General features: G+C 36.8%; 2 protein-coding genes across 6 annotated transcripts in view; one reads left to right on the forward strand and one right to left on the reverse strand.

Annotated features, from left to right (window-relative positions):
- LOC138323257 (disks large homolog 5-like) overlaps positions 1–1,351 on the forward strand; it is a 34,940-nt gene extending 33,589 nt beyond the window's left edge. For all 5 annotated transcript variants that reach the window (XM_069267695.1, XM_069267696.1, XM_069267698.1 and 2 more), the window contains one exon: positions 11–1,351. In XM_069267695.1, the coding sequence (XP_069123796.1) occupies positions 11–117 (107 nt within the window). In that variant the 3' untranslated portion in view covers positions 118–1,351. The remainder of the gene's footprint in view (positions 1–10) is intronic.
- On the reverse strand, positions 949–27,276 carry LOC138323258 (mismatch repair endonuclease PMS2-like). Its single transcript, XM_069267700.1, has 25 exons — positions 26,929–27,276; positions 24,117–24,268; positions 22,172–22,258; positions 21,819–21,921; positions 21,233–21,335; positions 20,838–21,007; positions 20,226–20,304; positions 18,611–18,705; positions 17,762–17,861; positions 16,777–16,941; positions 16,017–16,086; positions 15,612–15,639; positions 15,426–15,459; positions 14,870–14,960; positions 13,052–13,875; positions 12,785–12,878; positions 12,180–12,276; positions 7,975–8,011; positions 7,491–7,621; positions 6,272–6,372; positions 5,935–6,003; positions 5,515–5,552; positions 3,416–3,520; positions 3,155–3,190; positions 949–2,436 (listed from the first exon to the last, which is right to left on the reverse strand). The coding sequence occupies exons 1-25, from the start codon at positions 26,949–26,951 to the stop codon at positions 2,374–2,376; spliced, it is 2,895 nt and encodes a 964-aa protein (XP_069123801.1). The 5' UTR covers positions 26,952–27,276; the 3' UTR covers positions 949–2,373.
- Positions 27,277–27,528: the final 252 nt, after the last annotated feature.

Here is a 27,528-nt window from a genome sequence, read left to right on the forward strand (position 1 = left end):
TGGTTTTCAGCCATCATACAAGGAGGAATCCTGGCTGAGATGTACCAACAAGTGAAAACAGTCATCGATTCCGAACAGAAGAAAGCCATCTGGGTGCCAGTCAGTCCAACAAGATAACAGATCTATGTCCGAGTGCTGCTCCTCGTGGACCTCGGATCTTATTAAACCCATAGCTTTCTAGTCCTACACATTCATGGATCTCGGACGTTTTGAGTGCTTTTACTTTGCTTTTACGGTGTTTGTGAAACTCTCAAAAATCCAAGCTCATTTACATGCAAAACTTTCCATATTATAGACATGATTTTACACACTGTTATTTTATGGGGAATTTCTGTATCCATTGACTTTTGAACACAGGTGTGCTTTAGTGTGGATCAATTCACATTGATGCTATGCTTTACTGACTTGAGTGTGGATAAATTTACAATGTCGCTGCGTGTTAATGACTTGAGTTTGGATATATTCGCCGGATTTATCGCTTGTCATTTTGGTGATTATTTGTGATATTGTGCCTTTAGGCGCTAAACTTTGTATAAGAATGTAATTGTGATATTTCCATGCGGCACGGGGAATCTGTTGACTTCAGATATCTCTGTGTTGGAATAACAAGAAAAAACTTCATAAAATTGTTGTGAATTTGCTATGAAGCCTTGCTTTATGGGGAACTACAAGACTTTTGTGTTTGGAGAATGTATAATGTGCCAGATACTTGTAATCGGATTTCTTTGCTTTACCAATCTCTTTGGATGCTAATCTGATGGAGTTCAGGAAAATCATTGCTTTATCAAACACTTCAGAATCTAGTCCAACAGTTTTGCACTCAGAAATTCATTGCTTTATCAAACTCCATGGAAGTTCGTCCAGTGGAGTTCTGTGCCTGAAAACCCATTGCTTATAAAACTCCTCGGAAGTCCGTCCGATGGAGATCAGTGCTTGGAAACTCATTGCTTTTTGGTGCTTCTCAGAAGTTTTCCAAAGAAGATTTGTATTCAGAAACTCACTGCTTTCGGAAATTCCTCGGATATTATAGGTTTCAAGATATGACAGAAACAAATTTTCCAGAGAACCATTTACTTCATGAGACTGAAGAACAGTTATTATGATACATGTATGTAATTTATTTGAAAGATAAACCATTGAATCTTGAAAATCTGTACATGATGGAAATGATAACCAATCAGTCTCTAGTAAAAGGAACATAGTTGCTTTGAGAAGTAGTCTCCTAGTAACTGATATTTTTACATCACATCAGATGGTGTGTGAATGACTAATTTCTGAGTGGTGGTGTTGTACTGAGGGATTTACAATAAAGGACCAATTTCAGAGGAAATAAAGCTTAAATCCAGCAGAATCGGTCTTATTATACCTGTTTCTTGTGTTACAAGATTTGTGCATGTTCATATATTTCAGAAACAGCAAGAAAATCTCAGTCTTCCATTTGATATAAAGTAGATCATTCAATGGTTGGCATCATGTTTCATATCAAAAACAAATATTCATTTCTTTTGGCTCAATTTCATCAAGGAGTATTACATTTTAAGTTAATTCCAGCTCAGGTATCTATATTCTATATCTATATGGGGCCGCGGTGGCCGAGTGGTTAAGATGTCCCGACATATTACCACAAGCCCTCCACCTCTGGGATGCGGGTTCGAATCCCATGTGGGGCAGTTGCCAGGTACTGACCGCTGACCGGTGGTTTTTCTCCGGGTACTCCGGCTTTCCTCCACCAACAAACCTGGCACGTCCTTACATGACCCTGGCTGTTAATAGGACGTAAAACTAAACAAACCAAACCAAATCTATATTCCAAGCTAATTACATGTAAACCAATGGCCAGGTATGTTGGATGATGGATCTAAAAGGTGCCTTGGCACCTACCATTGAATGTTCAATACAAATCAAATGAAAGATGAATATTTTCTGATTTTCTCTACTTTCCGTTTTCTATTAAATCAATAACATGGAAAAACTATTGCATGAACTCTAACGAGTCAAGATTAAAGATGGCTGTATGTCTGCCATTTCAGCTTTTGATTACTAGTAATAATTAATAATTTCAGACCAAGGTAACAATCTATTACGTGAAATTTGAGGTTGATGTCTTCTTAACTTTATCAGAAATAGTCACAGTAAGGACTACTTGAGTGAGGACAGAAAACGGACCAAATAAAGACTACTTGAATAGGCCATCATATGAGAAATCGAAGAGTTGGTGAAAAACTGAAAGAAATACCGTGGCATTATATCAATTTCTAGAAGCATAATATAAGAACCTTATTGGCATACCGTAAAAATTTATTTCTTTGCTCTAAGTTTTCTTTACAACATATATATACAATGGACGTGGACAGCACAGCAGGTATTGGTTCTTCATTTTGGCACCATATTAAGGTTGATTAAATGTCTCATTGTCGGCCGACCATGGGGACAATTCTGAAATAGTAAAATATGTGACATTAATAAAACTGAGATGATTATTTGTATAAACTAATTCCAGAATATGTTAAAAGTGAAAAGTCAACAAAGGAAGGCTTAAGTCGGTAAAAATGGTGTTTGAAATACAGTTAAAGATCGAAATACATCAAGGTCAAAGTAACAATTACTCAAGTTAATTTAAATGTATGCTAGTTTTGTAAAACTGAAAAAAAATAACAGCAGGTAACAAAAGAAACTGTTATTTGGTAATTTTGACTAAGTTTCCATTGTAACGGAAAACATTCCCGAAATGGAAGGTGTGGAATAACAAAAAGCATTTGTCACGGACGGATGGACGTCGGGGGGGATAAAAATACACACGATACCAATCATTGCTGTAAATTTTCATTGAAATAGGAAAATTCAGGTACAACGTGATACCTGATAAAGTTTGTGCAGGACTATTATTTCTATTGGTGATGGAGTTATGTCAAAAAGATGATATGTCTTGCTAATGTCATTTCAGCGGGAAGATTACAAATCATCACCACTGGAGATACTTATCCCGCACAAACGATATCAGGTAATAGTCCAATTGACCCAGAATTTTTACTATGAAAACCAGTGTATAAAGACCTGGCTACCTTGGCAACCAAAATTTCTGGGGCATGGAAAAGCCTGCATGCCCTTTATAATAACTTTGACTTTAAATGCCAAGTATGCAAATAAATCTTACCCAGGGTTGCTCTATCTCTCCCATATGTGTGACCAACTGAAAATACAAACATGCACACCTAGTTTAAACAAAGCTCCTACTGCCATGACTGCCCAACCGATGTTACTTACTAAAATACGAACATGTACAAGGTGTAAAGAGAATATGTTTGATAAAGTTAATCAAGATATGGAGATGAAAGCTTCATGTCTGTTTGGATTGATGCCAAAAGTTCTCCACAGCACAATTATATCAACATAAATGGCTAAAAACAAAATCTACCTTTTTCATTTCTGTGTGGTTTAGGGCTGTTCCAATCATAACAGACTTTCTACAGGATCGAGAAGCAAACATCTGGCGTACACGGGAGGGACGGCACATCACGCCCTGGGAACAAGTCAATAATACCAATACACCACATCATGGCATATACAAAATTGTGCTAATAACCAAAGGGAGGCCTACTGAACACATCAAGATGATGGAACAATATACAAAATAATTAGCTACTTATATTCGATATAATGACATTATATACAAAATGTGTGATTAATCAGGGGAGATAACAAATCAAAGGGATGGCCGTCACGCCCTGGGAACACATCAGTAATAGATACAAATATACAAAATAATTAGCTACTAATATTCGATATAATGACATATTATATACAAAATAGTGTGATTAATCAGGGGAGATAACAAATCAAACGGATGGCCGTCACGCCCTGGGAACACATCAGTATAGATACAACAAGGACATAGTCATTCAGATCCCCCGCCAATGGAGATATCACAGCTGAAGTAAGTTTGTTTGTGGAGACTTATGTGTATGAAAAAAAAAAAACAGGAAAAAGAAGTTGAGCTAAAGAAAGATGGAGTATAATTCAAGTAGGGCGGGGCTGCAATTGTTGAATCAGGTATACAGCCTTGACATTTATATTAGACTATATACACAGAGATGGGTGGAGTTTTGCAAAAGTAACATTTACCATTTACCATGATATTTTCAGCAATGTTTCCATGGTAACGGAAAAAGTGCAAAAAATGAAAACCTAAAAATAGCAAAAGGTACTACTAGACCATAAAAAGAATGTGTCTATGAAGTTTCGTGGAAATATCTCTGCTGGTTTTAGAGTTATGCTGCGGAAACGAACCTGGTACAAAAATATGATATTTTCAGCAATGTTTCCATGGTTACGGAAAAAGTGCAAAAAATGAAAACCTAAAAATAGCAAAAGGCACTACTAGACCATAAGAACAATGTGTCTATGAAGTTTCATGGAATTATCTCTGCTGGTTTTAGAGTTGTGCTCCGGAAACGATTCTTACACAAAAATCTGCCATTTTCAGCAATGTTTCCATGGTTACAGAAAAAAGTACAAAAAGTGAAAACCTTAAAATAGCAAAAGGCACTGCTAGACCATAAGACCAATGTGTCTATGAAGTTTTGTGGAAATATCTCTTCTGGTTTTAGAGTTATGCTCCGGAAACGAACCTGGTACAAAAATATGATATTTTCAGCAATGTTTCCATGGTTACGGAAAAAGTGCAAAAAATGAAAACCTAAAAATAGCAAAAGGCACTACTAGACCATAAGACCAATGTGTGTATGAAGTTTCGTGGAAATATCTCTTCTGGTTTTAGAGTTATGCTGCGGAAACGAACCTGGTACAAAAATATGATATTTTCAGCAATGTTTCCAGGGTTACGGAAAAAATGCAAAAAATGAAAACCTAAAAATAGAAAAGGCACTACTAGACCATAAGACCAATGTGTGTATGAAGTTTCGTGGAAATATCTCTACTGGTTTTAGAGTTATGCTCAGGAAACCATTCGTACGGACGGACGGATGGACGGAACCCATTTGTATATCCCCCGCCAACTTCGTTGGGCGGGGATAAATATACAATATAATTAGCTACTAATATTCGATATAATGACATATACAAAATGTGTGATTAATCAGGGGAGATAACAAATCAAAGGGACGGCACATCACGCCCTGGGAATAAGTTAACTGTAGATACAAATACACCGCATCATGACATATTATATACAAAACATGTCTGGTTTTCCTGGTCTTACTTAAACAATTTAAATGCAGGGACCCCCAAAATGTGTTAATACTGTAAATATAAATATTAAACAATCTTCCAATGAAAATGGTCTATATATACCTAGATGCCAGAGCTTTGCAAACAATCATCTTATGATGTGCGCTAAAATAGTGTGCGCTATGCATAATGAAAGCAAGTGCTTTAAGAAGATTATCTGTAAAGCTCTGGTATCTATATAGACCGTAGATTCCATCATATTCCATACAAAAAATTCCTTAAGAGGATAACAGAACAGAAAGTTGTCATCTAATGTTATATACTTACAGGAGAATCAGTCAGCATAAAAAGCATCTCCTCAACATCTGAAACAGTAGTAAAATAGATCCACTATATCTCCTAATAACCATCATACCATCAATTTTGTAATAAACCAAATTATTGCTTAAAAAAGTATAATATATAACAACCTTTATGCTACATGTAATGTAAAATTAATTATCCACCATGCTCAATCTTGAACTAGTGATCAGGACTTCTTGTTCTCAGGCACATGTCATATTGCTAGGCCAAAAGATAATTCCTTTTCCCTATGGCCAGGAAATAAAGATATTTTCGGAATAAATGCAATAAAATATTACTACACTGTGAATCATGAACCAAATTCCAGAAGATATTGAACTGTAAAGTGAACAGCCACTGTGAATTGATCAGGTATTGATTTCCAAATCAAGAGATATCTTTTACCTTCCTTTCCAAAGTTCCAGTTTTTGCTGACAGGAGTTGATACCAGTTTAACACGCTGTGTGGGGTCGGCTGAAATAGAACACAAAGGTTTAATTGGAGTAACAGCTGGTGATAAAGTATACATACGGCATAGCCAATTATTTCTCAGGAAATTTCAAACTTAAATACCTGGTAGTTAAAATTTGATTTTTTTTGTTTGAAGTAAAAACTGCCAAATTTCGGTTTTCATCATCAACCCTAAATATTATGAAGTCTATTCAATGTCTACTTTTAGTATTTCCTGTTCATCTATCAGGATGTCAGTTGATCCTAACTGCTGGTATAAAACTATACATACCTTGTTCATCTATTAAGAAGTCAAACCCATTCTGGCGGAAAATGTCCAGGTTGTCCATTAGGATAGTTTCATTGCTGGCGGTCAATTCTAGATTCTTAGGTCTGCATAGAAAGCAAAACATCTGTCAACAAGATAGTTTACACAATTAGCTAAAATGATTTAGTCCAAGATGGTAACTGTCAGCTATGTTATTTTCTGTTTGGTTTACAAATGGAAAATGAACAACTAGGGACCAACTCTACACATAAAATTTAAGAAAGATGTTTGAAATAATTTTCTGACAAATGTAATAACAAGAATATGTTTATGAACAGACAAATGGGATTAAATTAGGATGAAATGTGATTTGACTAACATAATGATGGTAGGCTCAAAACATAGTTATAACTAGATAGGGAGGATAAGCTGATATGAATCAGTCTACAGACACAATATGATTTCAATATTATACCCAACCCTGCCACATACACGCCAATAAATGTGCTGAAAGGGGATATAAGGACCTACTGTATGAGACACTGACTCTGTAGAACTGTGTGTTTCTGACAGGAGATATAAGATCTACTGTATGAGACGCTGACTCTGTAGAACTGTGTGTTTCTGACAGGAGATATAAGGACCTACTGTATGAGACGCTGACTCTGTAGAACTGTTTGTTTCTGACATGAGATATAAGGACCTACTGTATGAGACGTTGACTCTGTAGAACTGTGTGTTTCTGACATGAGATATAAGGATCTACTATATGAGACGCTGACTCTATAGAACTGTGTGTTTCTGACAGGAGATATAAGGACCTACTGTATGAGACGCTGACTCTGTAGAACTGTGTGTTTCTGACAGGAGATACTGTATAAGGATCTACTGTATGAGACGCTGACACTGTAGAACTGTGTGTTTCTGACAGGAGATATAAGGACCTACTTTATAAGACGCTGACTCTGTAGAACTGTGTGTTTCTGACAGGAGATATAAGGACCTACTGTATGAGACGCTGACTCTGTAGAACTGTGTGTTTCTGACAGGAGATATAAGGACCTACTGTATGAGACGCTGACTCTGTAGAACTGTGTGTTTCTGACAGGAGATATAAGGATCTACTGTATGAGACACTGACTCTGTAGAACTGTGTGTTTCTGACCGGACATATAAGGACCTACTGTATGAGACACTGACTCTGTAGAACTGTGTGTTTCTGACAGGAGATATAAGGACCTACTGTATGAGACGCTGACTCTGTAGAACTGTGTGTTTCTGGAGCTGTTCAAAGTTGTATTTCTCATCTGTAGCGTGTTGGTCAACTATAAACAGATCCTCTCCATTCTTCACTATGATAAAGCCCAAGTTAAACTGTCGATAAAACAAAATTGTTTCTTATTTATAGCATCTCTTATAAATGATATCAGGTATAGCCATAATGGCCTCAAAGCAAAATTTTATTTGTAAAGAATACAGAAATATGCTGATAATAATAATAATAAAAAAAAAATAATAATCAAAATTTTATTTTCTCGTACTTTGTTGTATGTTGAATTTTCTTATTGCAAGTAAGTTTACACTGAAATGTGATTGCCATGAAACTATGTTAACTACAGTATGCCCAGAATTAACCATGGTTTACCCTGGCTGTCAATGTATCTTGGAACAACATAAACCCATATCCAAACACAAGCTGGCATTTTTGTATTTGTTTGCGTACTTACCTGACCAAGGATCTCCATCTTGCTGAACATATCCTGTCTGTAAAATAAAACGGTGTTTCCTAAGTTACCATACAGTAATGATATATTGCAAATTTTCCTTGTTTCTTTTTGTGACTGATTATGTTGACTTTTGACAGCCATTGTCAACAAGTGGCCCAAAGGGCCTTAACGGTCATCTGACTACCTTGGCAATAGTAAAATTAATTTCATATGGTGTCACTTTGTCAGGACCATGTCAGGATCATTTTCCATTTCCTTCAACAAATTTATTTCAAACAAGAGGCCCAAGGGCCTTAACATGTAGGAATTTAATTAGATATAGTGTCATAGTAGCCTTCTTCAATTTGGGATCAACCAGAGATGTAACAATACTTTGTCGATTCCATGTCAGGATCATCTCAGGCAAGTTTCAGCCAAATCACACAGGCAGAAGTTAAGAAGAAGTTCAAAATGTGTTTTCAAGATAGCGGCTGTGGCGGCCATCTTGGATTTCGGACTGACCCGAAAAATAACAACACCTTGTCGGGACCATGTCAGGATCATTTCATGCAAGTTTCAGCCAAATCGCACGAGAAGAATTTGAGAAGAAGTTCAAAATGTGTTTTCAAGATGGCGGCTGTGGCGGCCATCTTGGATTTCGAATCGACCCGAAAAATAACAACACTTTGTCGGGACCATGTCAGGATCATTTCATGCAAGTTTCAGCCAAATCGCACAGGCAGAACTTGAGAAGAAGTTCAAAATGTGTTTCCAAGATGGTGGCTGTGGCGGCCATCTTGGATTTCGGATCGACCCGAAAAATAACAACACTTTGTCGGGACCATGTCAGGATCATTTCATGCAAGTTACAGCCAAATCGCACAAGTAGAACTTGAGAAGAAGTTCAAAATGTGTTTTCAAGATGGCGGCTGTGGCGGCCATCTTGGATTTCGAATCGACCCGAAAAATAACAACACTTTATGGGGACCATGTCAGGATCACTCCATGCAAGTTTCGGCCAAATCACACTGGTAGAATTTGAGAAGAAGTTCAAAATGTGTTTTCAAGATGGCGGCTGTGGCGGCCATCTTGGATTTCGGATCGACCCGAATAATAACAACACTTTGTCGGGACCATGTCAGGATCATTTCATGCAAGTTACAGCCAAATCGCACGAGTAGAACTTGAGAAGAAGTTCAAAATGTGTTTTCAAGATGGCGGCTGTGGCGGCCATATTGGATTTCGGATCGACCCGAAAAATAACAACACTTTATGGGGACCATTTCAGGATCATTTCATGCAAGTTTCAGCCAAATCACACTGGTAGAACTTGAGAAGAAGTTCAAAATGTGTTTTCAAGATGGCGGCTGTGGCCGCCATGTTGGATTTCGGATCGACCTGAAAAATAACAACACTTTGTCGGGACCATGTCAGGATCATTTCATGCAAGTTTCAGCCAAATCGCACCGGCAGAACTTGAGAAGAAGTTCAAAATGTGTTTCCAAGATGGCGGCTGTAGCGGCCATCTTGGATTTCAGATCGACCCGAAAAATAACAACACTTTGTCGGGACCATGTCAGGATCATTTCATGCAAGTTACAGCCAAATCGCACGAGTAGAACTTGAGAAGAAGTTCAAAATGTGTTTTCAAGATGGCGGCTGTGGCGGCCATCTTGGATTTCAAATCGACCCGAAAAATAACAACACTTTGTCGGGACCATGTCAGGATCATTTCATGCAAGTTTCAGCCAAATCACACTGGTAGAATTTGAGAAGAAGTTCAAAATGTGTTTTCAAGATGGCGGCTGTGGCGGCCATCTTGGATTTCGGATCGACCCGAAAAATAACAACACTTTGTCGGGACCATGTCAGGATCATTTCATGCAAGTTTCAGCCAAATCGCACTGGTAGAATTTGAGAAGAAGTTCAAAATGTGTTTTCAAGATGGCGGCTGTGGCGGCCATCTTGGATTTCGGATCGACCCGAAAAATAACAACACTTTGTCGGGACCATGTCAGGATCATTTCATGCAAGTTACAGCCAAATCGCACGAGTAGAACTTGAGAAGAAGTTCAAAATGTGTTTTCAAGATGGCGGCTGTGGCGGCCATCTTGGATTTCGGATCGACCCGAAAAATAACAACACTTTATGGGGACCATGTCAGGATCATTCCATGCAAGTTTCGGCCAAATCACACTGGTAGAATTTGAGAAGAAGTTCAAAATGTGTTTTCAAGATGGCGGCTGTGACGGCCATCTTGGATTTCGGATCGACCCGAAAAATAACAACTTTTTGTCGGGACCATGTCAGGATCATTTCATGCAAGTTTCAGCCAAATCGCACGAGTAGAACTTGAGAAGAAGTTCAAAATGTGTTTTCAAGATGGCAGCTGTGGCGGCCATATTGGATTTCGGATCGACCCGAAAAATAACAACACTTTGTCGGGACCATGTCAGGATCATTTCATGCAAGTTTCAGCCAAATCGCACTGGTAGAACTTGAGAAGAAGTTCAAAATGTGTTTTCAAGATGGCGGCTGTGGCGGCCATCTTGGATTTCGGATCGACCCGAAAAATAACAACACTTTGTCGGGACCATGTCAGGATCATTTCATGCAAGTTTCAGCCAAATCGCACTGGTAGAACTTGAGAAGAAGTTCAAAATGTGTTTTCAAGATGGCGGCTGTGGCCGCCATCTTGGATTTCGGATCGACCCGAAAAATAACAACACTTTGTCGGGACCATGTCAGGATCATTTCATGCAAGTTTCAGCCAAATCGCACTGGTAGAACTTGAGAAGAAGTTCAAAATGTGTTTTCAAGATGGCGGCTGTGGCGGCCATCTTGGATTTCGGATCGACCTGAAAAATAACAACACTTTATGGGGACCATGTCAGGATCATTCCATGCAAGTTTCGGCCAAATCACACTGGTAGAATTTGAGAAGAAGTTCAAAATGTGTTTTCAAGATGGCGGCTGTGGCGGCCATCATGGATTTCGGATCGACCCGAAAAATAACAACACTTTGTCGGGACCATGTCAGGATCATTTCATGCAAGTTTCAGCCAAATCGCACGAGTAGAACTTGAGAAGAAGTTCAAAATGTGTTTTCAAGATGGCGGCTGTGGCGGCCATCTTGGATTTCAAATCGACCCGAAAAATAACAACACTTTATGGGGACCATGTCAGGATCATTCCATGCAAGTTTCGGCCAAATCACACTGGTAGAATTTGAGAAGAAGTTCAAAATGTGTTTTCAAGATGGCGGCTGTGACGGCCATCTTGGATTTCGGATCGACCCGAAAAATAACAACTTTTTGTCGGGACCATGTCAGGATCATTTCATGCAAGTTACAGCCAAATCGCACGAGTAGAACTTGAGAAGAAGTTCAAAATGTGTTTTCAAGATGGCAGCTGTGGCGGCCATATTGGATTTCGGATCGACCCAAAAAATAACAAGACTTTGTCGGGACCATGTCAGGATCATTTCATACAAGTTTCAGCCAAATCACACTGGTAGAACTTGAGAAGAGGTTCAAATTGTGTTTTCAAGATGGCGGCTGTGGCGGCCATCTTGGATTTCGGATCGACCCGAAAAATAACAACACTTTGTCGGGACCATGTCAGGATCATTTCATGCAAGTTTCAGCCAAATCGCACTGGCAGAACTTGAGAAGAAGTTCAAAATGTGTTTTCAAGATGGCGGCTGTGGCGGCCATCTTGGATTTCGGATCGACCCGAAAAATAACAACACTTTGTCGGGACCATGTCAGGATCATTTCATGCAAGTTTCAGCCAAATCGCACTGGCAGAACTTGAGAAGAAGTTCAAAATGTGTTTTCAAGATGGCGGCTGTGGCGGCCATCTTGGATTTCGGATCGACCCGAAAAATAACAACACTTTGTCGGGACCATGTCAGGATCATTTCATGCAAGTTTCAGCCAAATGGCACTGGTAGAACTTGAGAAGAAGTTCAAAATGTGAAAAGCTAACGCATGGCGCACGGCGGACAACGACAGAAGAAACATGACGATTATAGGTCATCCTGACCCTTCGGGTCAGATGACCTAATAAAAGATACATCAGCCTAATATTTAGAACCTAGAGTTGATGTAGACTGTCAGAGACCTTAACAAAATCACCACATTTTATGCACTAATACAGCAGCCCATTGGGTTTTTAGGCCTTTTAGAATTCAAAAGTGTCAGTTTACATCTGTAATTTCTTACGTGATTTCTCGTTGTAATTCTTCTTCTGCAGATTGGTTGTCTGTTGGTGTGATGTTTGCCCGGAATGTCCGGTAAAATTCTTGTTCTTTTTCAGTTTCTGTGTAAATAGAAAATATTGTTTTTTGCACATGGTATAAGTAACACATGCTAACGTTCTATTTTATCTCTTTTATCACATCATCCACAACCATTTATCCATACTTAATACAGACTTGTCTGAAGTGTAACATTAAGTTTAATCACTTGATATTATTGTTAATGTATATGTGTTACATTAAGTTCAATCACTTGATATTATTGTAAATGTATATGTGTTACATTAAGTTTAATCACTCGATATTATTGTTTATGTATATGTGTTACATTAAGTTTAATCACTTGATATTATTGTTTATGTATATAAGTAACATTAAGTTTAATCACTCGATATTATTGTTTATGTATATGTGTTACATTAAGTTTGATCACTTGATATTATTGTTTATGTATATGTGTTACATTAAGTTTAATCACTTGATATTATTGTTTATGTATATGTGTTACATTAAGTTTGATCACTTGATATTATTGGTAATGTATATGTGTTACTTCCAGACAACACTTACTGTTTTTTCGGCTTCGTTCAGAGATTTTGTTTTTGAGCTGAAGCATGCTGAATGTCATGCTCTTCTCAGGTTTTGATTTCAGTTTTGATTCATCCTAAAAAAAAAATTAAGAAAAGGGAAAAAGCATTCCAATTAAATTGATAAACATCTTGGACCAGACCATTATCAAATTAATCAAATCTAATTTTGGTTATGTCACGAAAATTGACGTATTTCTGATACATGACAACCAAATGGCCAAAGTACAAATTAAAAGGAAAAACTTACAAATTCTGTTATTTTCAGTTGAGGTTCAGTCTCCTCACACACAGAATCCCCCTGTGTAGGATTTATGTTACTTTCCCCACCAGCTAGTGGATACACGACTTCTTCACTGGAGGATGAGGATGTAGGGAGACCGCTAGACTGGATAGGTCCATTTGTGTCTGACACAGAGTTAATGTGGTGAGATAGAGTAGGTGACAGGACAGATGGTGAAGGCTTAGAGTCAGATCTTGTTGATGAAGAGAACACAGATGTTTTTAATTTAGTAACAGGTGATTGTGATAAATAGGGACTGGATGAGGTAGATTTTGTATTTTCTTCAATATTCTTAGATAAAGGTTTGAGGGGATCTTCACTTTCTAATGTGTCTATGCTGTTCTGATCTGATGAATTCTGACTTGTCATTGGTATTCCGGTGTCAATCTCCTCAGTATTTGAACATTTAGCATTAAGTAAAGTTTCCTGTGAACTTTGAGAATCTAACATTGAACCTGATGAAATTGCACTATTATGTCTTTCTATATCCTGTAGATTTTCATCTTCGAACACCCCCTTAACTTGGAAAGTTTGACTTTCTGAAGTCTTTGAATCCTGTGACATTTTATCTTCTGACCCTATTGACATTTGACGTTCCAACCTCTCCTCCTGAGAAATACTGCAGAGATTGGATTGCTTTTCAGACGTATCTACACCAGGCTGGCAGTATTCCGTGGAAGAGTCTGGCAGGACAACAACAGTTACACCTTCCAAAGTTGTCTTGGTCTCTACAGAGTCAAGGTCAATGTCAGATGTTGTCTTCTTGGTAACAAAATTGTCAAGTTTTCTCTCTGTTAATGAGAAAGACAATAAATCAGTGAAGGAGTTTTATTTTAAACACTCTGGGAAGCTTAAGAAATTTGAAAAAAAACTGAAAATTAATTACCAGTAAAGCAAATCACCTTACCAAAATGAAGAGCGTTTGATTCTACAAATGAATGTCAAGTCAGATGGTGAAAATCAAAGATTATATGACTCTTTCATATGTACATATGTAGGATAGAACTATTCCACCCAAGGGTACATAATTTTGGGTCAGAACCGAGGCTTGTCGAGGTTTCTGACCCGAAATTCTGTACCCGAGGGTGGAATGGTTCTATCCTACATAATTTACATATGAAAGAGTTATTTTCTCACATTGCTTGTCGAGTTACTTGCACGAAAGGTGAGGCAGCCATTTTGTGACAAAATCTTAACTTCTTAAATAATTGATCAATTTTAAAAATAAGAACGCCATTCGAAAGAGCTCATCAAAGTTTGGTTTATATTAATAAACATAAACAAGAAATCTTAGGTAAAACGGTTTGAAATGCAAATTAAACAAATGAAATGGTAAATAAATACGGCAAATCAATCGAAATAGAAGAAAAATGACGTCAACTTTGGCTGATATGACGTCATCTGATTGTTCGGCAATTGTGACGTCACAGCTATGTAAGATACATTTATCTTACATAGCTGTCTTTCATGGGACAACTCTATCTTACATGGCTAGCTATGTGAGAAATTGATGTCTCTTTGAACCATTTTGGCCCTGTACTTGTGAGTGGATTCAATATGATTAGCAATTAAGCTAGCAGTCGGAGAAAGATGGTTTTGAAAGTTTCAATGAAATAAATTCTGTAGTTTTCAAAGTGTTTAAATTGAAATGTGAACAATGTGAGCAATATTAAATTGACAAAATGCTTTTAAACATGTCAACTATCAATTAGATAAAACTCTGTAGGGTCCATCATAAATGTGTGAATTTACATCAAACTTCAAATGAAATATTAAGTCACTAACGTTTTGGTGGCTGTTCCTTGCTTGGCGTGTGGTCCTTTGCTGAAAACACACTGGAGAATGTTCTCTTTAGCCGTCCCAGTGAACTGACAGACTGGAGATATAGTAAATACAGCACTAAGGCACTACCTAATATTATGGGAGGCTTTTGTACATTGTCCTGATATAATAATATATAGGTGTTTTTTAATTTGTGAAGAGAACATATCGTGATTTCCTCTTTGGTACTTATTCGTAGGGAGAAAAGTTCCTACATCTGTCAATCTTGAACAGTAATAAGTTATACATGTCTTACTTATCATTCTTTCCATTCAATTCCAAGTCATTTCAGTTCGTGATAATCCATTTGACAGCAAACACACTGAAGTGAAATTTTTATCCCCTTTGAATAAAAGCAACTTGACAGTAATGATAATAAGATTATATCTATAATAAGTAATTAAATGTCTGGTCTTAAAGAATGTTAAATCAGACATCTTTATGGTGAGAATACAGAGTAATGATTTGATAAATACATCAACTGCAGCCTATACTATACTGAACAATAAAATATACCCACCCTGCTGGTACTGGATAGTTGTTCTTCATTGGATCTAGAAATGAAAACAAAGACACAACAGTTAACTCAGTTCTTATGAATGCTTTCTTAAACATGAAATAAGATTATTATAAAACATTTAACTTTATAACCTTGAATCCAGTCCAGTTTAATCAAATTAAGCTATTAATATACTATAAAACTTACTGTTTCAAGTGGTTCCTTGCCTCTGTCCCTGTTGAAATAAAATACAAGATAATTGCATACTATAACATGAGAAGATGATTGGGATTCTTTGAATACTAGATAATCACATTACTGCTAAAGTGACTGCTATTCTACATGGTTTTACCACAAAGACATCAAGAGGAGAAAATATTTATTAAAAAAGGTCTGAGAATGGATATTAAAGGATACAAGTGTCTGAAATGTTAAAACTTGTCAAGATAGCAGTCATGTTAGTCATATTGAATTGAGCCCACAACCTGAATAACTTTGAACAGACATTAGGACAAACCCACTAAATGTAATCGTAACAAAGTAGGATTACTGTAAGTATTTATTGCAGTAACATTTTTTGATTTTGTGCTGTGTTATCAAACGTAAACATACCTGCACCCTTAGGAGTCTGGACTGGCTGGATAAGACTGGTCAATGGCTGATACAGTGCAAGAAGGGACGTCTGAAATAAGTACCTAAACATTCACTGTAATTGTCAGGGACTACTGTAGTAACATACTTAGCTACAGAATTTATACAAAAACCATGACAACCACTATGTCACACTAGGCTGGAAATATAGGTGTATTAGCCTATTACAGTATAATTTGTCAAAACTGGCCCTTGTCTATTCCAGTTTCCTGTGTGTTCGGTGAACTGTTATAACAAACAGGTAAACCTGTATAATCTGGAAACCTGGCTATACCAGCCAACTGTATAATCTGGAAACCTGGCTATACCAGTCAACTGTATAATCTGGAAACCTGGCTATACCAGCCAACTGTATAATCTGGAAACCTGGCTATACCAGCCAACTGTATAATCTGGAAACCTGGCTATACCAGCCAAACATGCTGGTCCCATGGACAAGTTACACTGCATTAACAATACAAACTACTGGACAAACCATGCTTATATTACCACATACAAATTAGTGCTAGGATGTGATACATCATCATTCATTAGCACAATTCTGAATCTGTTACAATCATGTCAGAGAGTTATCTTATATATATGTATAAAGAAACAAAAACATTTACATCTATGAGAATCTTCAACATTGCTAAAATATCGTAAGTACGTGTAACTAGAATGTAGTCATAAATTGCAAAAAAACTACTTGCATTGGATAGGTAGCATTATCTTTATGTACCTTGATAGTGGCCAAGAGAAGTTTCTCGTCCTGAAGGAAGATCTGTCTCTTGTCAGGAGTTACATTGACATCCACTGCTTCCCTCGCCATGGTAACATGTAGTGTAACAAAGGGATACTGGTGGCGATTGAACTGGTGATACACCTCATTAACTACTTTGGACAGCTGTAAATTAATCGTTGTCAGATATAAGTTTTGTTTCATATCCTATTGACACATATAAAATTCATTAACAAGACTTCACAGGTTTTAATGGTGGAGGCAAGTCAGAGGTCCTAGAAAAAGTCACCAACCTCTAGTCAGTACTACTACATCAGGGCCCAAACACATGACCAAGAGGTAAAGGGATGTTGATTTATCAGCCTTTGAAGGACCATTTGAATAGATATTGTGTATCTCACCCTTGATACTCCTGATACTCCAGGAGTTACTATCACTGTCTTAACGTCCATCTCTGGACTACCTCATAGCAAAACTGAAGGCACTGTGTATGACAACAGATGAGACAGACAGTTTAGTACTTTAATGTATATCAAATAATCAAATAACTGTATACTGTATGGCTTTGAAGTTGGATGTTTCTTTCTTTAACTCTCCAAAAGGACTGTGATTGGTTAGTGTCTTTTTCCTGAAATTCCTTTAGGTTCGCTATGATATATAGTACTGGAGTGGAAATAACGACAGTGATAGTAACCCCTGGAGTCATTATTGAGGATGAGTGTATCTAAGCAACCACAATAACTTACAGGGTACACACTCCGCTCTTGTCCAATATTTAAAAGATGTTCTCGTTAGGAACTATCAAATTAGTACTAGATTTTCATTATGGAAACTGATTCCATAGAGTCTACTAAAGTATCTGCTCGTGCACATCATGTATGGCACTACCAAAATTTACATCTTTGAATAGTTCTTAACAGTATAGTAACACCAAACAACCGATTTATAAATATGAAGGAATTACAAAATTCCAACGAAAAAATACCTTAGGTGAGTCACATGGACGTTTGTTGATAAAGAAATACTGCCGATCTGCACTGCTTCGGCCTTGTCCATGTACACATTGAGAAACATAACCCTCAAGCCTGGAAAAAAAACCATGAATTTACAGAGAAATGTATCTGATATGGTACTCTAATGTCTGATAGAAACTGCTGGTCATCACTAATCTAAGCAAACTTGATACTTTTTAATGAAGAATTCCTGGCTACTGTAATGTTCAAAGTAAGCCAAGCTCAATCATTCAGTTAGATCTAGTAGTAATATTCACCACAGCATATCACTGTCCTGAAATTGAGGAGAAATCATCTAAAATACATTATTTACCACTGTGAATTTTGATAATTACATTGATTCTTTAGAGGGATTGTGAACTTTTATCCTAGTAGGTGACTGGTCCGCTATCATTAAAATGGGTCTCTATTACGCCTGTATATATATAGAAGACATTTGAAGAGTACCGTAAAACCGGATATTTTCGCAGGTATGATATTTTCTCAGTTTCGAGGGACATTGCTATGATAGCGAACATATGATCCGCAAGTTAATGAGAATTGGTTGAACGATATATATATATTCCCTTAAATCCATATCGCTAAAATTTAAAACCGCTAAAATTGGATTTTCTTGTTTTTAGATCAAATCGTGGAAATTTTGGTCCATTAAAATAACTGCTATACGGTACCTGTTCATAAATAAGATGAGATTCATTGATTTAACAATAACTTGGTAGTTTCTACTACCTACATATCATAAACTTCAGTATCTAGGTTTCTGAGAGATAGTTTTGACTTTATTTGATGTGTACAGGGTTAATATATGACAGCTACTGTACCTGAATGGGACATTTCCTTGGCAGGCCCCTAATCCATATTCATTACACACCTCGTCATTTGGACCAAGCTGTTTTATTTCAAGTAGACTGTTCATCTGTAAAAACAAAATGTTGATGTTTCAAAATGTTTACTATAATAAAATTCAAACAATTTTATTTGAAAGAATGACAAAATATATCTCAGTTTACGAGGGGTGTTCCAAAATTATTGTTACTTTGGTGATTTCTCTTTGATAGAAGTAATTCTGATCATTTTACTTTGCCCTGTCTCTCGAAGTACTCCCCCTCTGCATTTATGCATCGTTTCAACCGATCGATCAACTTTTGAAAACAGTTTTCGTACTCTTGAATTGGTATACTCATATGATACTGGTAAATGGCAGAGCCAAAGGCATTTCTTGATTTATATTTTGTTCCAGACAGGTGAAATTTTAGTTTGGGGAACAAGAAAAAGTCACAGGGGTCCAAGTCTGGTGAATATGCAGGGTGGGCGAGGACAGTGACTTTTTCTGCCTTCAAAAACTCTGTTACAATGCGCACCTTGTGTGTGCGCATTATCATGTAAGAGCCTGAGGTACTTCAAACCTGTCTGTGGGCAGTGGTGTTTGTAGACTTTCTTAAGTTTTCGAAGTACAACGTCTCTATAATACTTCGCTGTGACAGTTTTGCCTTTTGGAACAGGGATTTGAATGATTGGACCCTTATTATCAAAGAATATGACATACAAAACCATCCTCACGGTGCGTATTCTTTTAGCAATGCTAGGGCGCCTGGCGTTTTTGTTTGCCCAGATTCAATAAGAGCATTTTCTTTTGGGTTCGAAAAAATGCACCCATGTTTCATCACCTGTGACTAAATTATCAAAAGTCTTTTTGCTGTATTTTGGGTATTTCTTCAATAAGGATTTGGCCTTGTCAACCCGGGACCTCTTTTGGTTGTCAGTTAGTAAATGGGGTATCCACCAGGCATTGATCTTGCCCAGCTTAAGATGTTTCTTTAAAATGCAATGAATATGTGCAAGCCTGTCATTTTAGCTAACTGCCAGACAGTGTACCTTGCATCTTTTTCAAGGATTTGCCGAATTAGTTCAATGTATGCTTTGTTGTTGTTGTTGCAGGGCGACCTGTGTGGGCAGCATCTTTAAGCTGCTGGTGTCCTGACTTAAATCGAGCAACCCACCTACAAATAGTCATATATGATGACATTTGACCCTTCCCATATATATCACACACCTCACGATGAATATCCACCGGCTTTAAGCCAAGTAGAGACCTACCTTTGATATTGGCCCTAATTTCAATTACGTTTTCAACTCTCTGGCCAACCATATTTGTATAGAGTGTAACGAGTGCGCTACAAAACAATGTATACAGCACCAAGGTCAGTGTAATTGTTAGCGAGATATTTACCTATATCACGCTTCAGATATCACGCTATCGCCATGAGGTACTTTTAAGCCCATTTAGCACGATTTCCACGAGATATTGCGCAAGTAACATTAATTTCGGAACATCCCTCGTATATAATGAACATCTATTGTCATATGGCTTCAGATGTCTCAGTATTTAAAGTTGATGGCTTTTAATTGTTATATCAAATATAATGATATATTCACCTGTTTAGGTCCAAACACATTGGAAATGTTGTCTTTTAAACTGGTATTGCCTTTACTTGACACAACCGTAGACCTATGACTGAAAATATACACATTAATCATCTTAATGAAATGCATAATGATATCTGGCGTGAAGACATGATCAATATCTGATTCAGACACAAAACAGGTATCTTTAATACCGAAACATACAACAATATATAATTACAACTGTCAATATTTCATTTTGAATCAAACACATGGGTCCATAAACTCTTATCTGATAATCAAATATTTCATAAAAGTGACATCCTTTTGTCTGATTAAATGGATCAATACCGATCATTTGTGTATAATGATGAAGACCCATCTTACACCAATCTCATTAAAGAAGACTTGTAATTTTACCAATACAAGATCTAACAATTTCCTGTTTGGTGTGACCCGAACAGGAGTTGTTAGATCTTGTATTTGAGCATGTAGTAGGCCTAGAGCATCACAGTGAAGCAGAATTGTGACATGCATTCTTCGGATTAAAATGATCAATATAGATCATATGTGTGTAATGATAAAGATTTGACCTCTGACCCATGTTAATTTCATCTTAAACCAGATTGCTCCCTCTATACCTACCCCTTGTCTGTTTGGTTGGAACAGCTGATACGTACATTAGTACTTATAATACAATAGGAATTCACCACATTGATCATCTTAGCAAACTCTTTCTTGATATTCCTTTGAAACTCCTTGTGTCGCACAGGCAGAGTTGAAAACACATTTTGCAGAATAACTGTTGTTCCAACCTTGAAATTAAATTCACAAAGCATAATCTAACTTGAAGAGAAAACTTGAAATTGATCTTCGAAAATTAGATGTACATGCTACTGCATGTACATATATATGTGCATCACATGATCTTTATGACATTGCAAAACCTAATCTCCATTTTTAGTCATATAGTTGACAACTCACAAGAAATGACACAATTCTAATATTGATTTATAATTACTTGTGTAGTTTATGCCTACCTGTCTGGCCTGGGCAGTCCTCTGTAGAATTTTACCATTGTGATCAAATTCCAGTTTTGTTGCCACGTTTGAACTGGAATGTCTGGTAATGATAGTCAGTCCACTGTAACAAAAGTGTCACTATCAACTAATTACTTGCAGATTTTGTTAATTTTTTAACTGTAAATCAACTTCTGTTTGTGCATTTAAGTTTAGTGTATCCTAAATTGGAAATAGTGAAAATCAATCACTGTGAAAAATTTCAAATATGTGCATGGCAAGAGGTCTAAAATTGCAAAAATAAATGAGTGAAAAGGTCATTATACATTATAATAAGGATTTAAGTCACCACAAAATGTTTGTTTACAGATTGTGTTTATATACAGTGTACATGTATTGATATGTGATAAGCTATGATACATATCACTAAAAGATATTTGCTCATGTTTAAAAACATTCAGTTTTTTGCTTTTGCAAACAAATATGAAATCCCAGGTACCAGCTTTATGATGGCAAAAGAATAATGTTGTTTATAAGACCTAGTTTCAGCAGCACCTATACACAGTGCCAGTAAATTAGCTTGGGAAGATTACATCTGCTATCCTACCTCAGTGCACACAGGGAACTCAGAGCTTCTCCTCGGAATCCAAATGTTTCCACATCAACCAAGTCGGAAAAGTCCTGGAGTTTGGATGTGTGATGTTTCAAGGCTAAACAAGCAGTCAAAAGGAAAATTGTTTGATCTTACTTTAAATGATAAGAGTGGTTAACAAGTGCACTATGAACTTGTGAATAAACAGTTCTGAAATTCTAGGTATAGCGGTAACTCATAGCATACAGTAATAATTATACAGTAATAATTTGGTATCACAATGTGTGTTACTAAATATAGTTTAAGCTCTCAATGGTAACAAATAAAAAAGTGAGAACTAAGAGTCCAATGTTATCTATTTAACTCACTGAGCCCTTCAAAATTCTTTTCCTCCACTCCAGATCCATTGTCTATGACTTCTATCAATTCCAGTCCATGGTTCTTTAATTTAATTTCTGAAAAATGAATTATTTCTGAGAATGAGTTTCTTTCTATGAAAAGTACACTATTATGACTTTTAATGACAGATTATTTTTTCATACCACTGATTTGTATTAATAAATTTTGATTAATTTTGATATAAAATACTAGTTACTTATTTTCAAGGAGAACTTAACAATAACATATGATTTGATTAATTTCAATATAAAATGTATTTTTATATAGAAGCAACCTCAGCAACAACAGAAGTGGCCCCAGCATTAATGCTGTTTTCAATCAACTCCTTCCCTGCTGTCAGTAGCCAATGTCAGAACTTACCAACAGAAGTGGCCCCAGCATCAATGCTGTTTTCAATCAACTCCTTCACTGCTGTAGCCAATGTCAGAACTTACCAACAGAAGTGGCCCCAGCATCAATGCTGTTTTCAATCAACTCCTTCACTGCTGTAGCCAATGTCAGAACTTACCAACAGAAGTGGCCCCAGCATCAATGCTGTTTTCAATCAACTCCTTCACTGCTGTAGCCAATGTCAGAACTTACCAACAGAAGTGGCCCCAGCATCAATACTGTTTTCAATCAACTCCTTCCCTGCTGTAGCCAATGTCAGAACTTACCAACAGAAGTGGCCCCAGTATCAATACTGTTTTCAATCAACTCCTTCCCTGCTGTAGCCAATGTCAGAACTTACCAACAGAAGTGGCCCCAGCATCAATACTGTTTTCAATCAACTCCTTCCCTGCTGTAGCCAATGTCAGAACTTCCCAACAGAAGTGGCCCCAGCATCAATGCTGTTTTCAATCAACTGCTTTACTGTTGTAGCCAATGTCAGAACTTCCCAACAGAAGTGGCCCCAGTATCAATGCTGTTTTCAATCAACTGCTTTACTGCTGTAGCCAATGTCAGAACTTCCCAACAGAAGTGGCCCCAGCATCAATGCTGTTTTCAATCAACTCCTTCACTGCTGTAGCCAATGTCAGAACTTACCAACAGAAGTGGCCCCAGCATCAATGCTGTTTTCAATCAACTCCTTCACTGCTGTAGCCAATGTCAGTACTTACCAACAGAAGTGGCCCCAGCATCAATACTGTTTTCAATCAACTCCTACCCCTCTGTAGCAAATGTCAGAACTTCCCAACAGAAGTGGCCCCTGCATCAATACTGTTTTCAATCAACTCCTTCCCTGCTGTAGCCAATGTCAGAACTTACCAACAGAAGTGGCCCCAGCATCAATACTGTTTTCAATCAACTCCTTCACTGCTGTAGCCAATGTCAGAACTTACCAACAGAAGTGGCCCCAGCATCAATACTGTTTTCAATCAACTCCTTCACTGCTGTAGCCAATGTCAGAACTTACCAACAGAAGTGGCCCCAGCATCAATGCTGTTTTCAATCAACTCCTTCACTGCTGTAGCCAATGTCAGTACTTACCAACAGAAGTGGCCCCAGCATCAATGCTGTTTTCAATCAACTCCTTCACTGCTGTAGCCAATGTCAGAACTTACCAACAGAAGTGGCCCCAGCATCAATGCTGTTTTCCATCAACTCCTTCCCTGCTGTAGCCAATGTCAGAACTTACCAACAGAAGTGGCCCCAGCATCAATACTGTTTTCAATCAACTCCTTCACTGCTGTAGCCAATGTCAGAACTTACCAACAGAAGTGGCCCCAGCATCAATACTGTTTTCAATCAACTCCTTCCCTGCTGTAGCCAATGTCAGAACTTACCAACAGAAGTGGCCCCAGCATCAATACTGTTTTCAATCAACTCCTTCACTGCTGTAGCCAATGTCAGAACTTACCAACAGAAGTGGCCCCAGCATCAATACTGTTTTCAATCAACTCCTTCCCTGCTGTAGCCAATGTCAGAACTTACCAACAGAAGTGGCCCCAGCATCAATACTGTTTTCAATCAACTCCTTCACTGCTGTAGCCAATGTCAGTACTACCTGTCCAGAACAGATTCTGTGTACAGATTTCCTGTCTATGGGTTTGATGCTGCCAGCCATAGCAGTCTGTTCTCCATCACTATAAATAATAAAGAATGATGCTTTAGAAAGTCTTAACTGCTTAATAAAGCAAAAAGGACATATCTTTCAAACTATTTATTCATTCTAATAAAATGTGTATATTTTCATTTTATTAGTTCTATAGATTGGTCTCTAGAAAAATGAAAAAGAAACCACTTAAATTTGGCTTGATTATTTTTGTCTCAATAAATACATGTCTGATTCAAACTAGGGGGAGGTGATCTAGTAAAGAACTCTGCTTAGAAAGTTTATCAACAACTTACGGTCTAGTGACCAGTCTAGTAGTTCTGTTGTTCCATAAATATTGAAACAGGAGCGGTATCACCAGCAAAAATTATTGTTATTTCAAAAAATAAAATAAATGAAAAATTGTTATTTAGCCAAGATGCAGGGAAAAATATTTCTAACATATTTCACACCTACTTCTTATTAGGTAAAATCTCATTAAAAACACTAGTTACACTAATATTAATTTTCTGTTAATTGTTTGAAAATCTTATGCTGATACATCCTCCATATTCCAGAGGTTACTATCACTGTTGTTATATCCACCCCTGGACTGTCATAGCAAACTGAAGGCATTGTGCACATCAACAGATGCGACAGGTAGAATGAAAGATCTATACATAAATGTACATTCAAATCATGTGGAGTGTCATATGTAATTCATGTTGTCAAGAGACATTTTAATCATAGATCTGTTTTAGTGTTTAAACATACACATAAAATACAATATCTTTATCATATACAGATTAATGAATTGTTATTTTCATTTTAAACCAGTAAATTTCGAGTTTTAAAACATTATTACATTGGATGGGCGGTATTGGATATACCCAATGTCATTGGTACAAAAGTCTGTCACAGTCACATACTTACATGGGGATACAGGTATGCTTGCATAAATGGCTTATGTACTATAAACTCTAGGCAGACAGGTACGCCTGTTGTCATGACCAACAGGCCTAGGGCCGCTTTCTCCCTCTATCCCCACCCCACCACCTCAATAAAATGACACCTTTTACCTGAGAGGATGATCAGTCAGGTGTCACAGGTAAGGTATACCTATTGTGTTATACCTGGTTTACCCCAGGGGTCCATTACAGCATTCCATTCAATAGATAGCATGCTGTGACAGCCTCTGTACCTGTATAACCTTCAGTAGACTATCTGCAGTCTACTTGACCCATGTGATTTTATTTCATATAATAGTAACAAACCCACATGTACAATATTTTCTCAAAATTATTATAACATTGATTTTTTTTCTCAAAATTAAGATAAATTGTACACATTGATTTGTATCTTGTTCTTGTTTTGTTTTTTGTTTTTGTTTTGTTTTGAGGAGAAGGCCCAGGTTATTTACCTTATATGTATTAAAGTTAAATTTATACTAATGGTCTCTATATATGTATAAATGTATATGTAGATGTGTATTCCAAACATGCTTCAAGACAATACTCCCTGAATTCCCCCACCCCAAATCTACCTACTGTAAGTCTGGCCATGAACTGTTTTAGAAAAGGATGTGATTACCTGAATAAACGTAAAACCTATAACCTATAGTGTCTCATAAGCCAGTTTGGCTGGATGTCATTATCATAATGTTTTAGATTTGGTTTTACTCTGTCAGATGTAAACTCTGTTATTGACTTGTTTTTATGTGATTTTGATATATGACAGTCACACTCAAATAATATCAAATTGTATTGTACCTATATATAGCTAGCTAGAAATATAATCTAGGTTGTGGATTACATGTACAGTATGTGGACAAAAGTACTTAAGACACCTATTCATTTACTATATACACATGTATTTCATTCATTTTTATTTTTTTTTCTTAAATTTTTCTTGATGTTATCTAAATGTATTGACAGATTTCAACCAAATTTGTAATACACAATACTTTCATAATTTTACTTATGGATTTTTTGAGAAACCCTGGTCTTTTTTTAGCAAGCAACACTTTTCGTGGCCATTTTGATAAGAACAAAGAAGGAAATGCTGTCAAAAAGTCTAAGCAGTGCACGCAAATAGTGATATGAAAATACTATGAGTTAAAAGTGTAGACAACTTTCTACAAGTATGCTTGATTTGGTTAAAATCCATCCTAAGATGAAATCAGAAAAATTCAATCAAAGAAGTAAAAATGCATGAAATATATAATTTAAAAAAAATATATCTAATCTTTCAGCTCAAAATATTTGTATAATTTTCCGATATTTTGTTTTCAATAGATATTTTTTTGTGTGCACCACTTAAAACTTATGACGTCATCTCCTTCTTTGATCTTACCAAAATGACAACGAAAAAGTTTTGCATGGTAGGAAATACGGTTTTCTCAAAAAGTGCATAAAGGAAAATTATGTAAATATTATTAGCTGAAAGTGTAGATAATTTTCTACAAGTATGCCAAATTTGATTAAAATCCGCCAATAGATGAGATCTAAGAAAAAATGTGAAAATACATAGAATATGTAGGGGAAACTAAAAATTACGAAGTTTTTTGGCACACGACTGTACATCATCTAACATTGTTGGAGTAGTGCAAAGGTTAGCTAACACCCAACATAGTAGGGGTAGTATTTGTGCTATAACTGATACCAGAAGTTAGAACTATCCTCGAAAATCTAAACACGATCTGATATAATATACCATCTTGATTCTGGTTCCTCCATTTCAGTGAGTCAAATCTACTGCAATAGTATACCATCAGAATACTTTCCTACTTTGGCGACTGAGGGCAAAATCTTGGAATACGAAATCTTGGCGGGGAAACCGACGGCTACACTCCTCAAGTAACGAGCCTACGATTGCACGACACAACAAAGTGAATACGATGAGAGCTGCCTGAAAGGAGTCATGGATTATGACAAATCAAAATCTACAACATCCATCAGTTGTCAGTGTCTATTATCAACTTCCGACAGCTAAATTTGATATTTTCTTGAAAGTGAAACTACGACTAAATCTTCCGGAAGTTCGATAAGTTCAACTAAACTCGAAACGGATTGCGGACCATTTCCTCCGGAATCATTTTTTAATCTCACAGAAAATGATGTTCTGTATGGACATTACTCAAAATTCATAGGCTCTAATTTTATATTTAACATTATATTTATTAAAAGTCTTGGTCATAATTTATTATTTTTGTGTTTACATCAAAACAAGATTATTTCTGTCCTAGCAGATAGTTCTCAATAAATTAAAGGGACAATTCAGTCTAAGAGAACATTAAAACTTGTACATATATCG

Source organism: Argopecten irradians, chromosome 5, assembly GCF_041381155.1.
Source record: "Argopecten irradians isolate NY chromosome 5, Ai_NY, whole genome shotgun sequence".
Lineage (NCBI taxonomy): Eukaryota > Metazoa > Mollusca > Bivalvia > Pectinida > Pectinidae > Argopecten > Argopecten irradians.

Excerpts from the sequence above, each read along its gene's own strand:
- LOC138323258 (XM_069267700.1), bottom strand. The coding sequence starts at position 26,951 with ATGGAGGAACCAGAATCAAGATG. Across the intron at positions 12,277-12,784 it reads TGAACGAAGCCGAAAAAACA|AAACTGAAAAAGAACAAGAA; the intron begins GTAAGTGTTGTC and ends CTATTTACACAG. Across the intron at positions 3,521-5,514 it reads TTATGCTGACTGATTCTCCT|GGCGTGATGTGCCGTCCCTC; the intron begins GTAAGTATATAA and ends ACTTGTTCCCAG.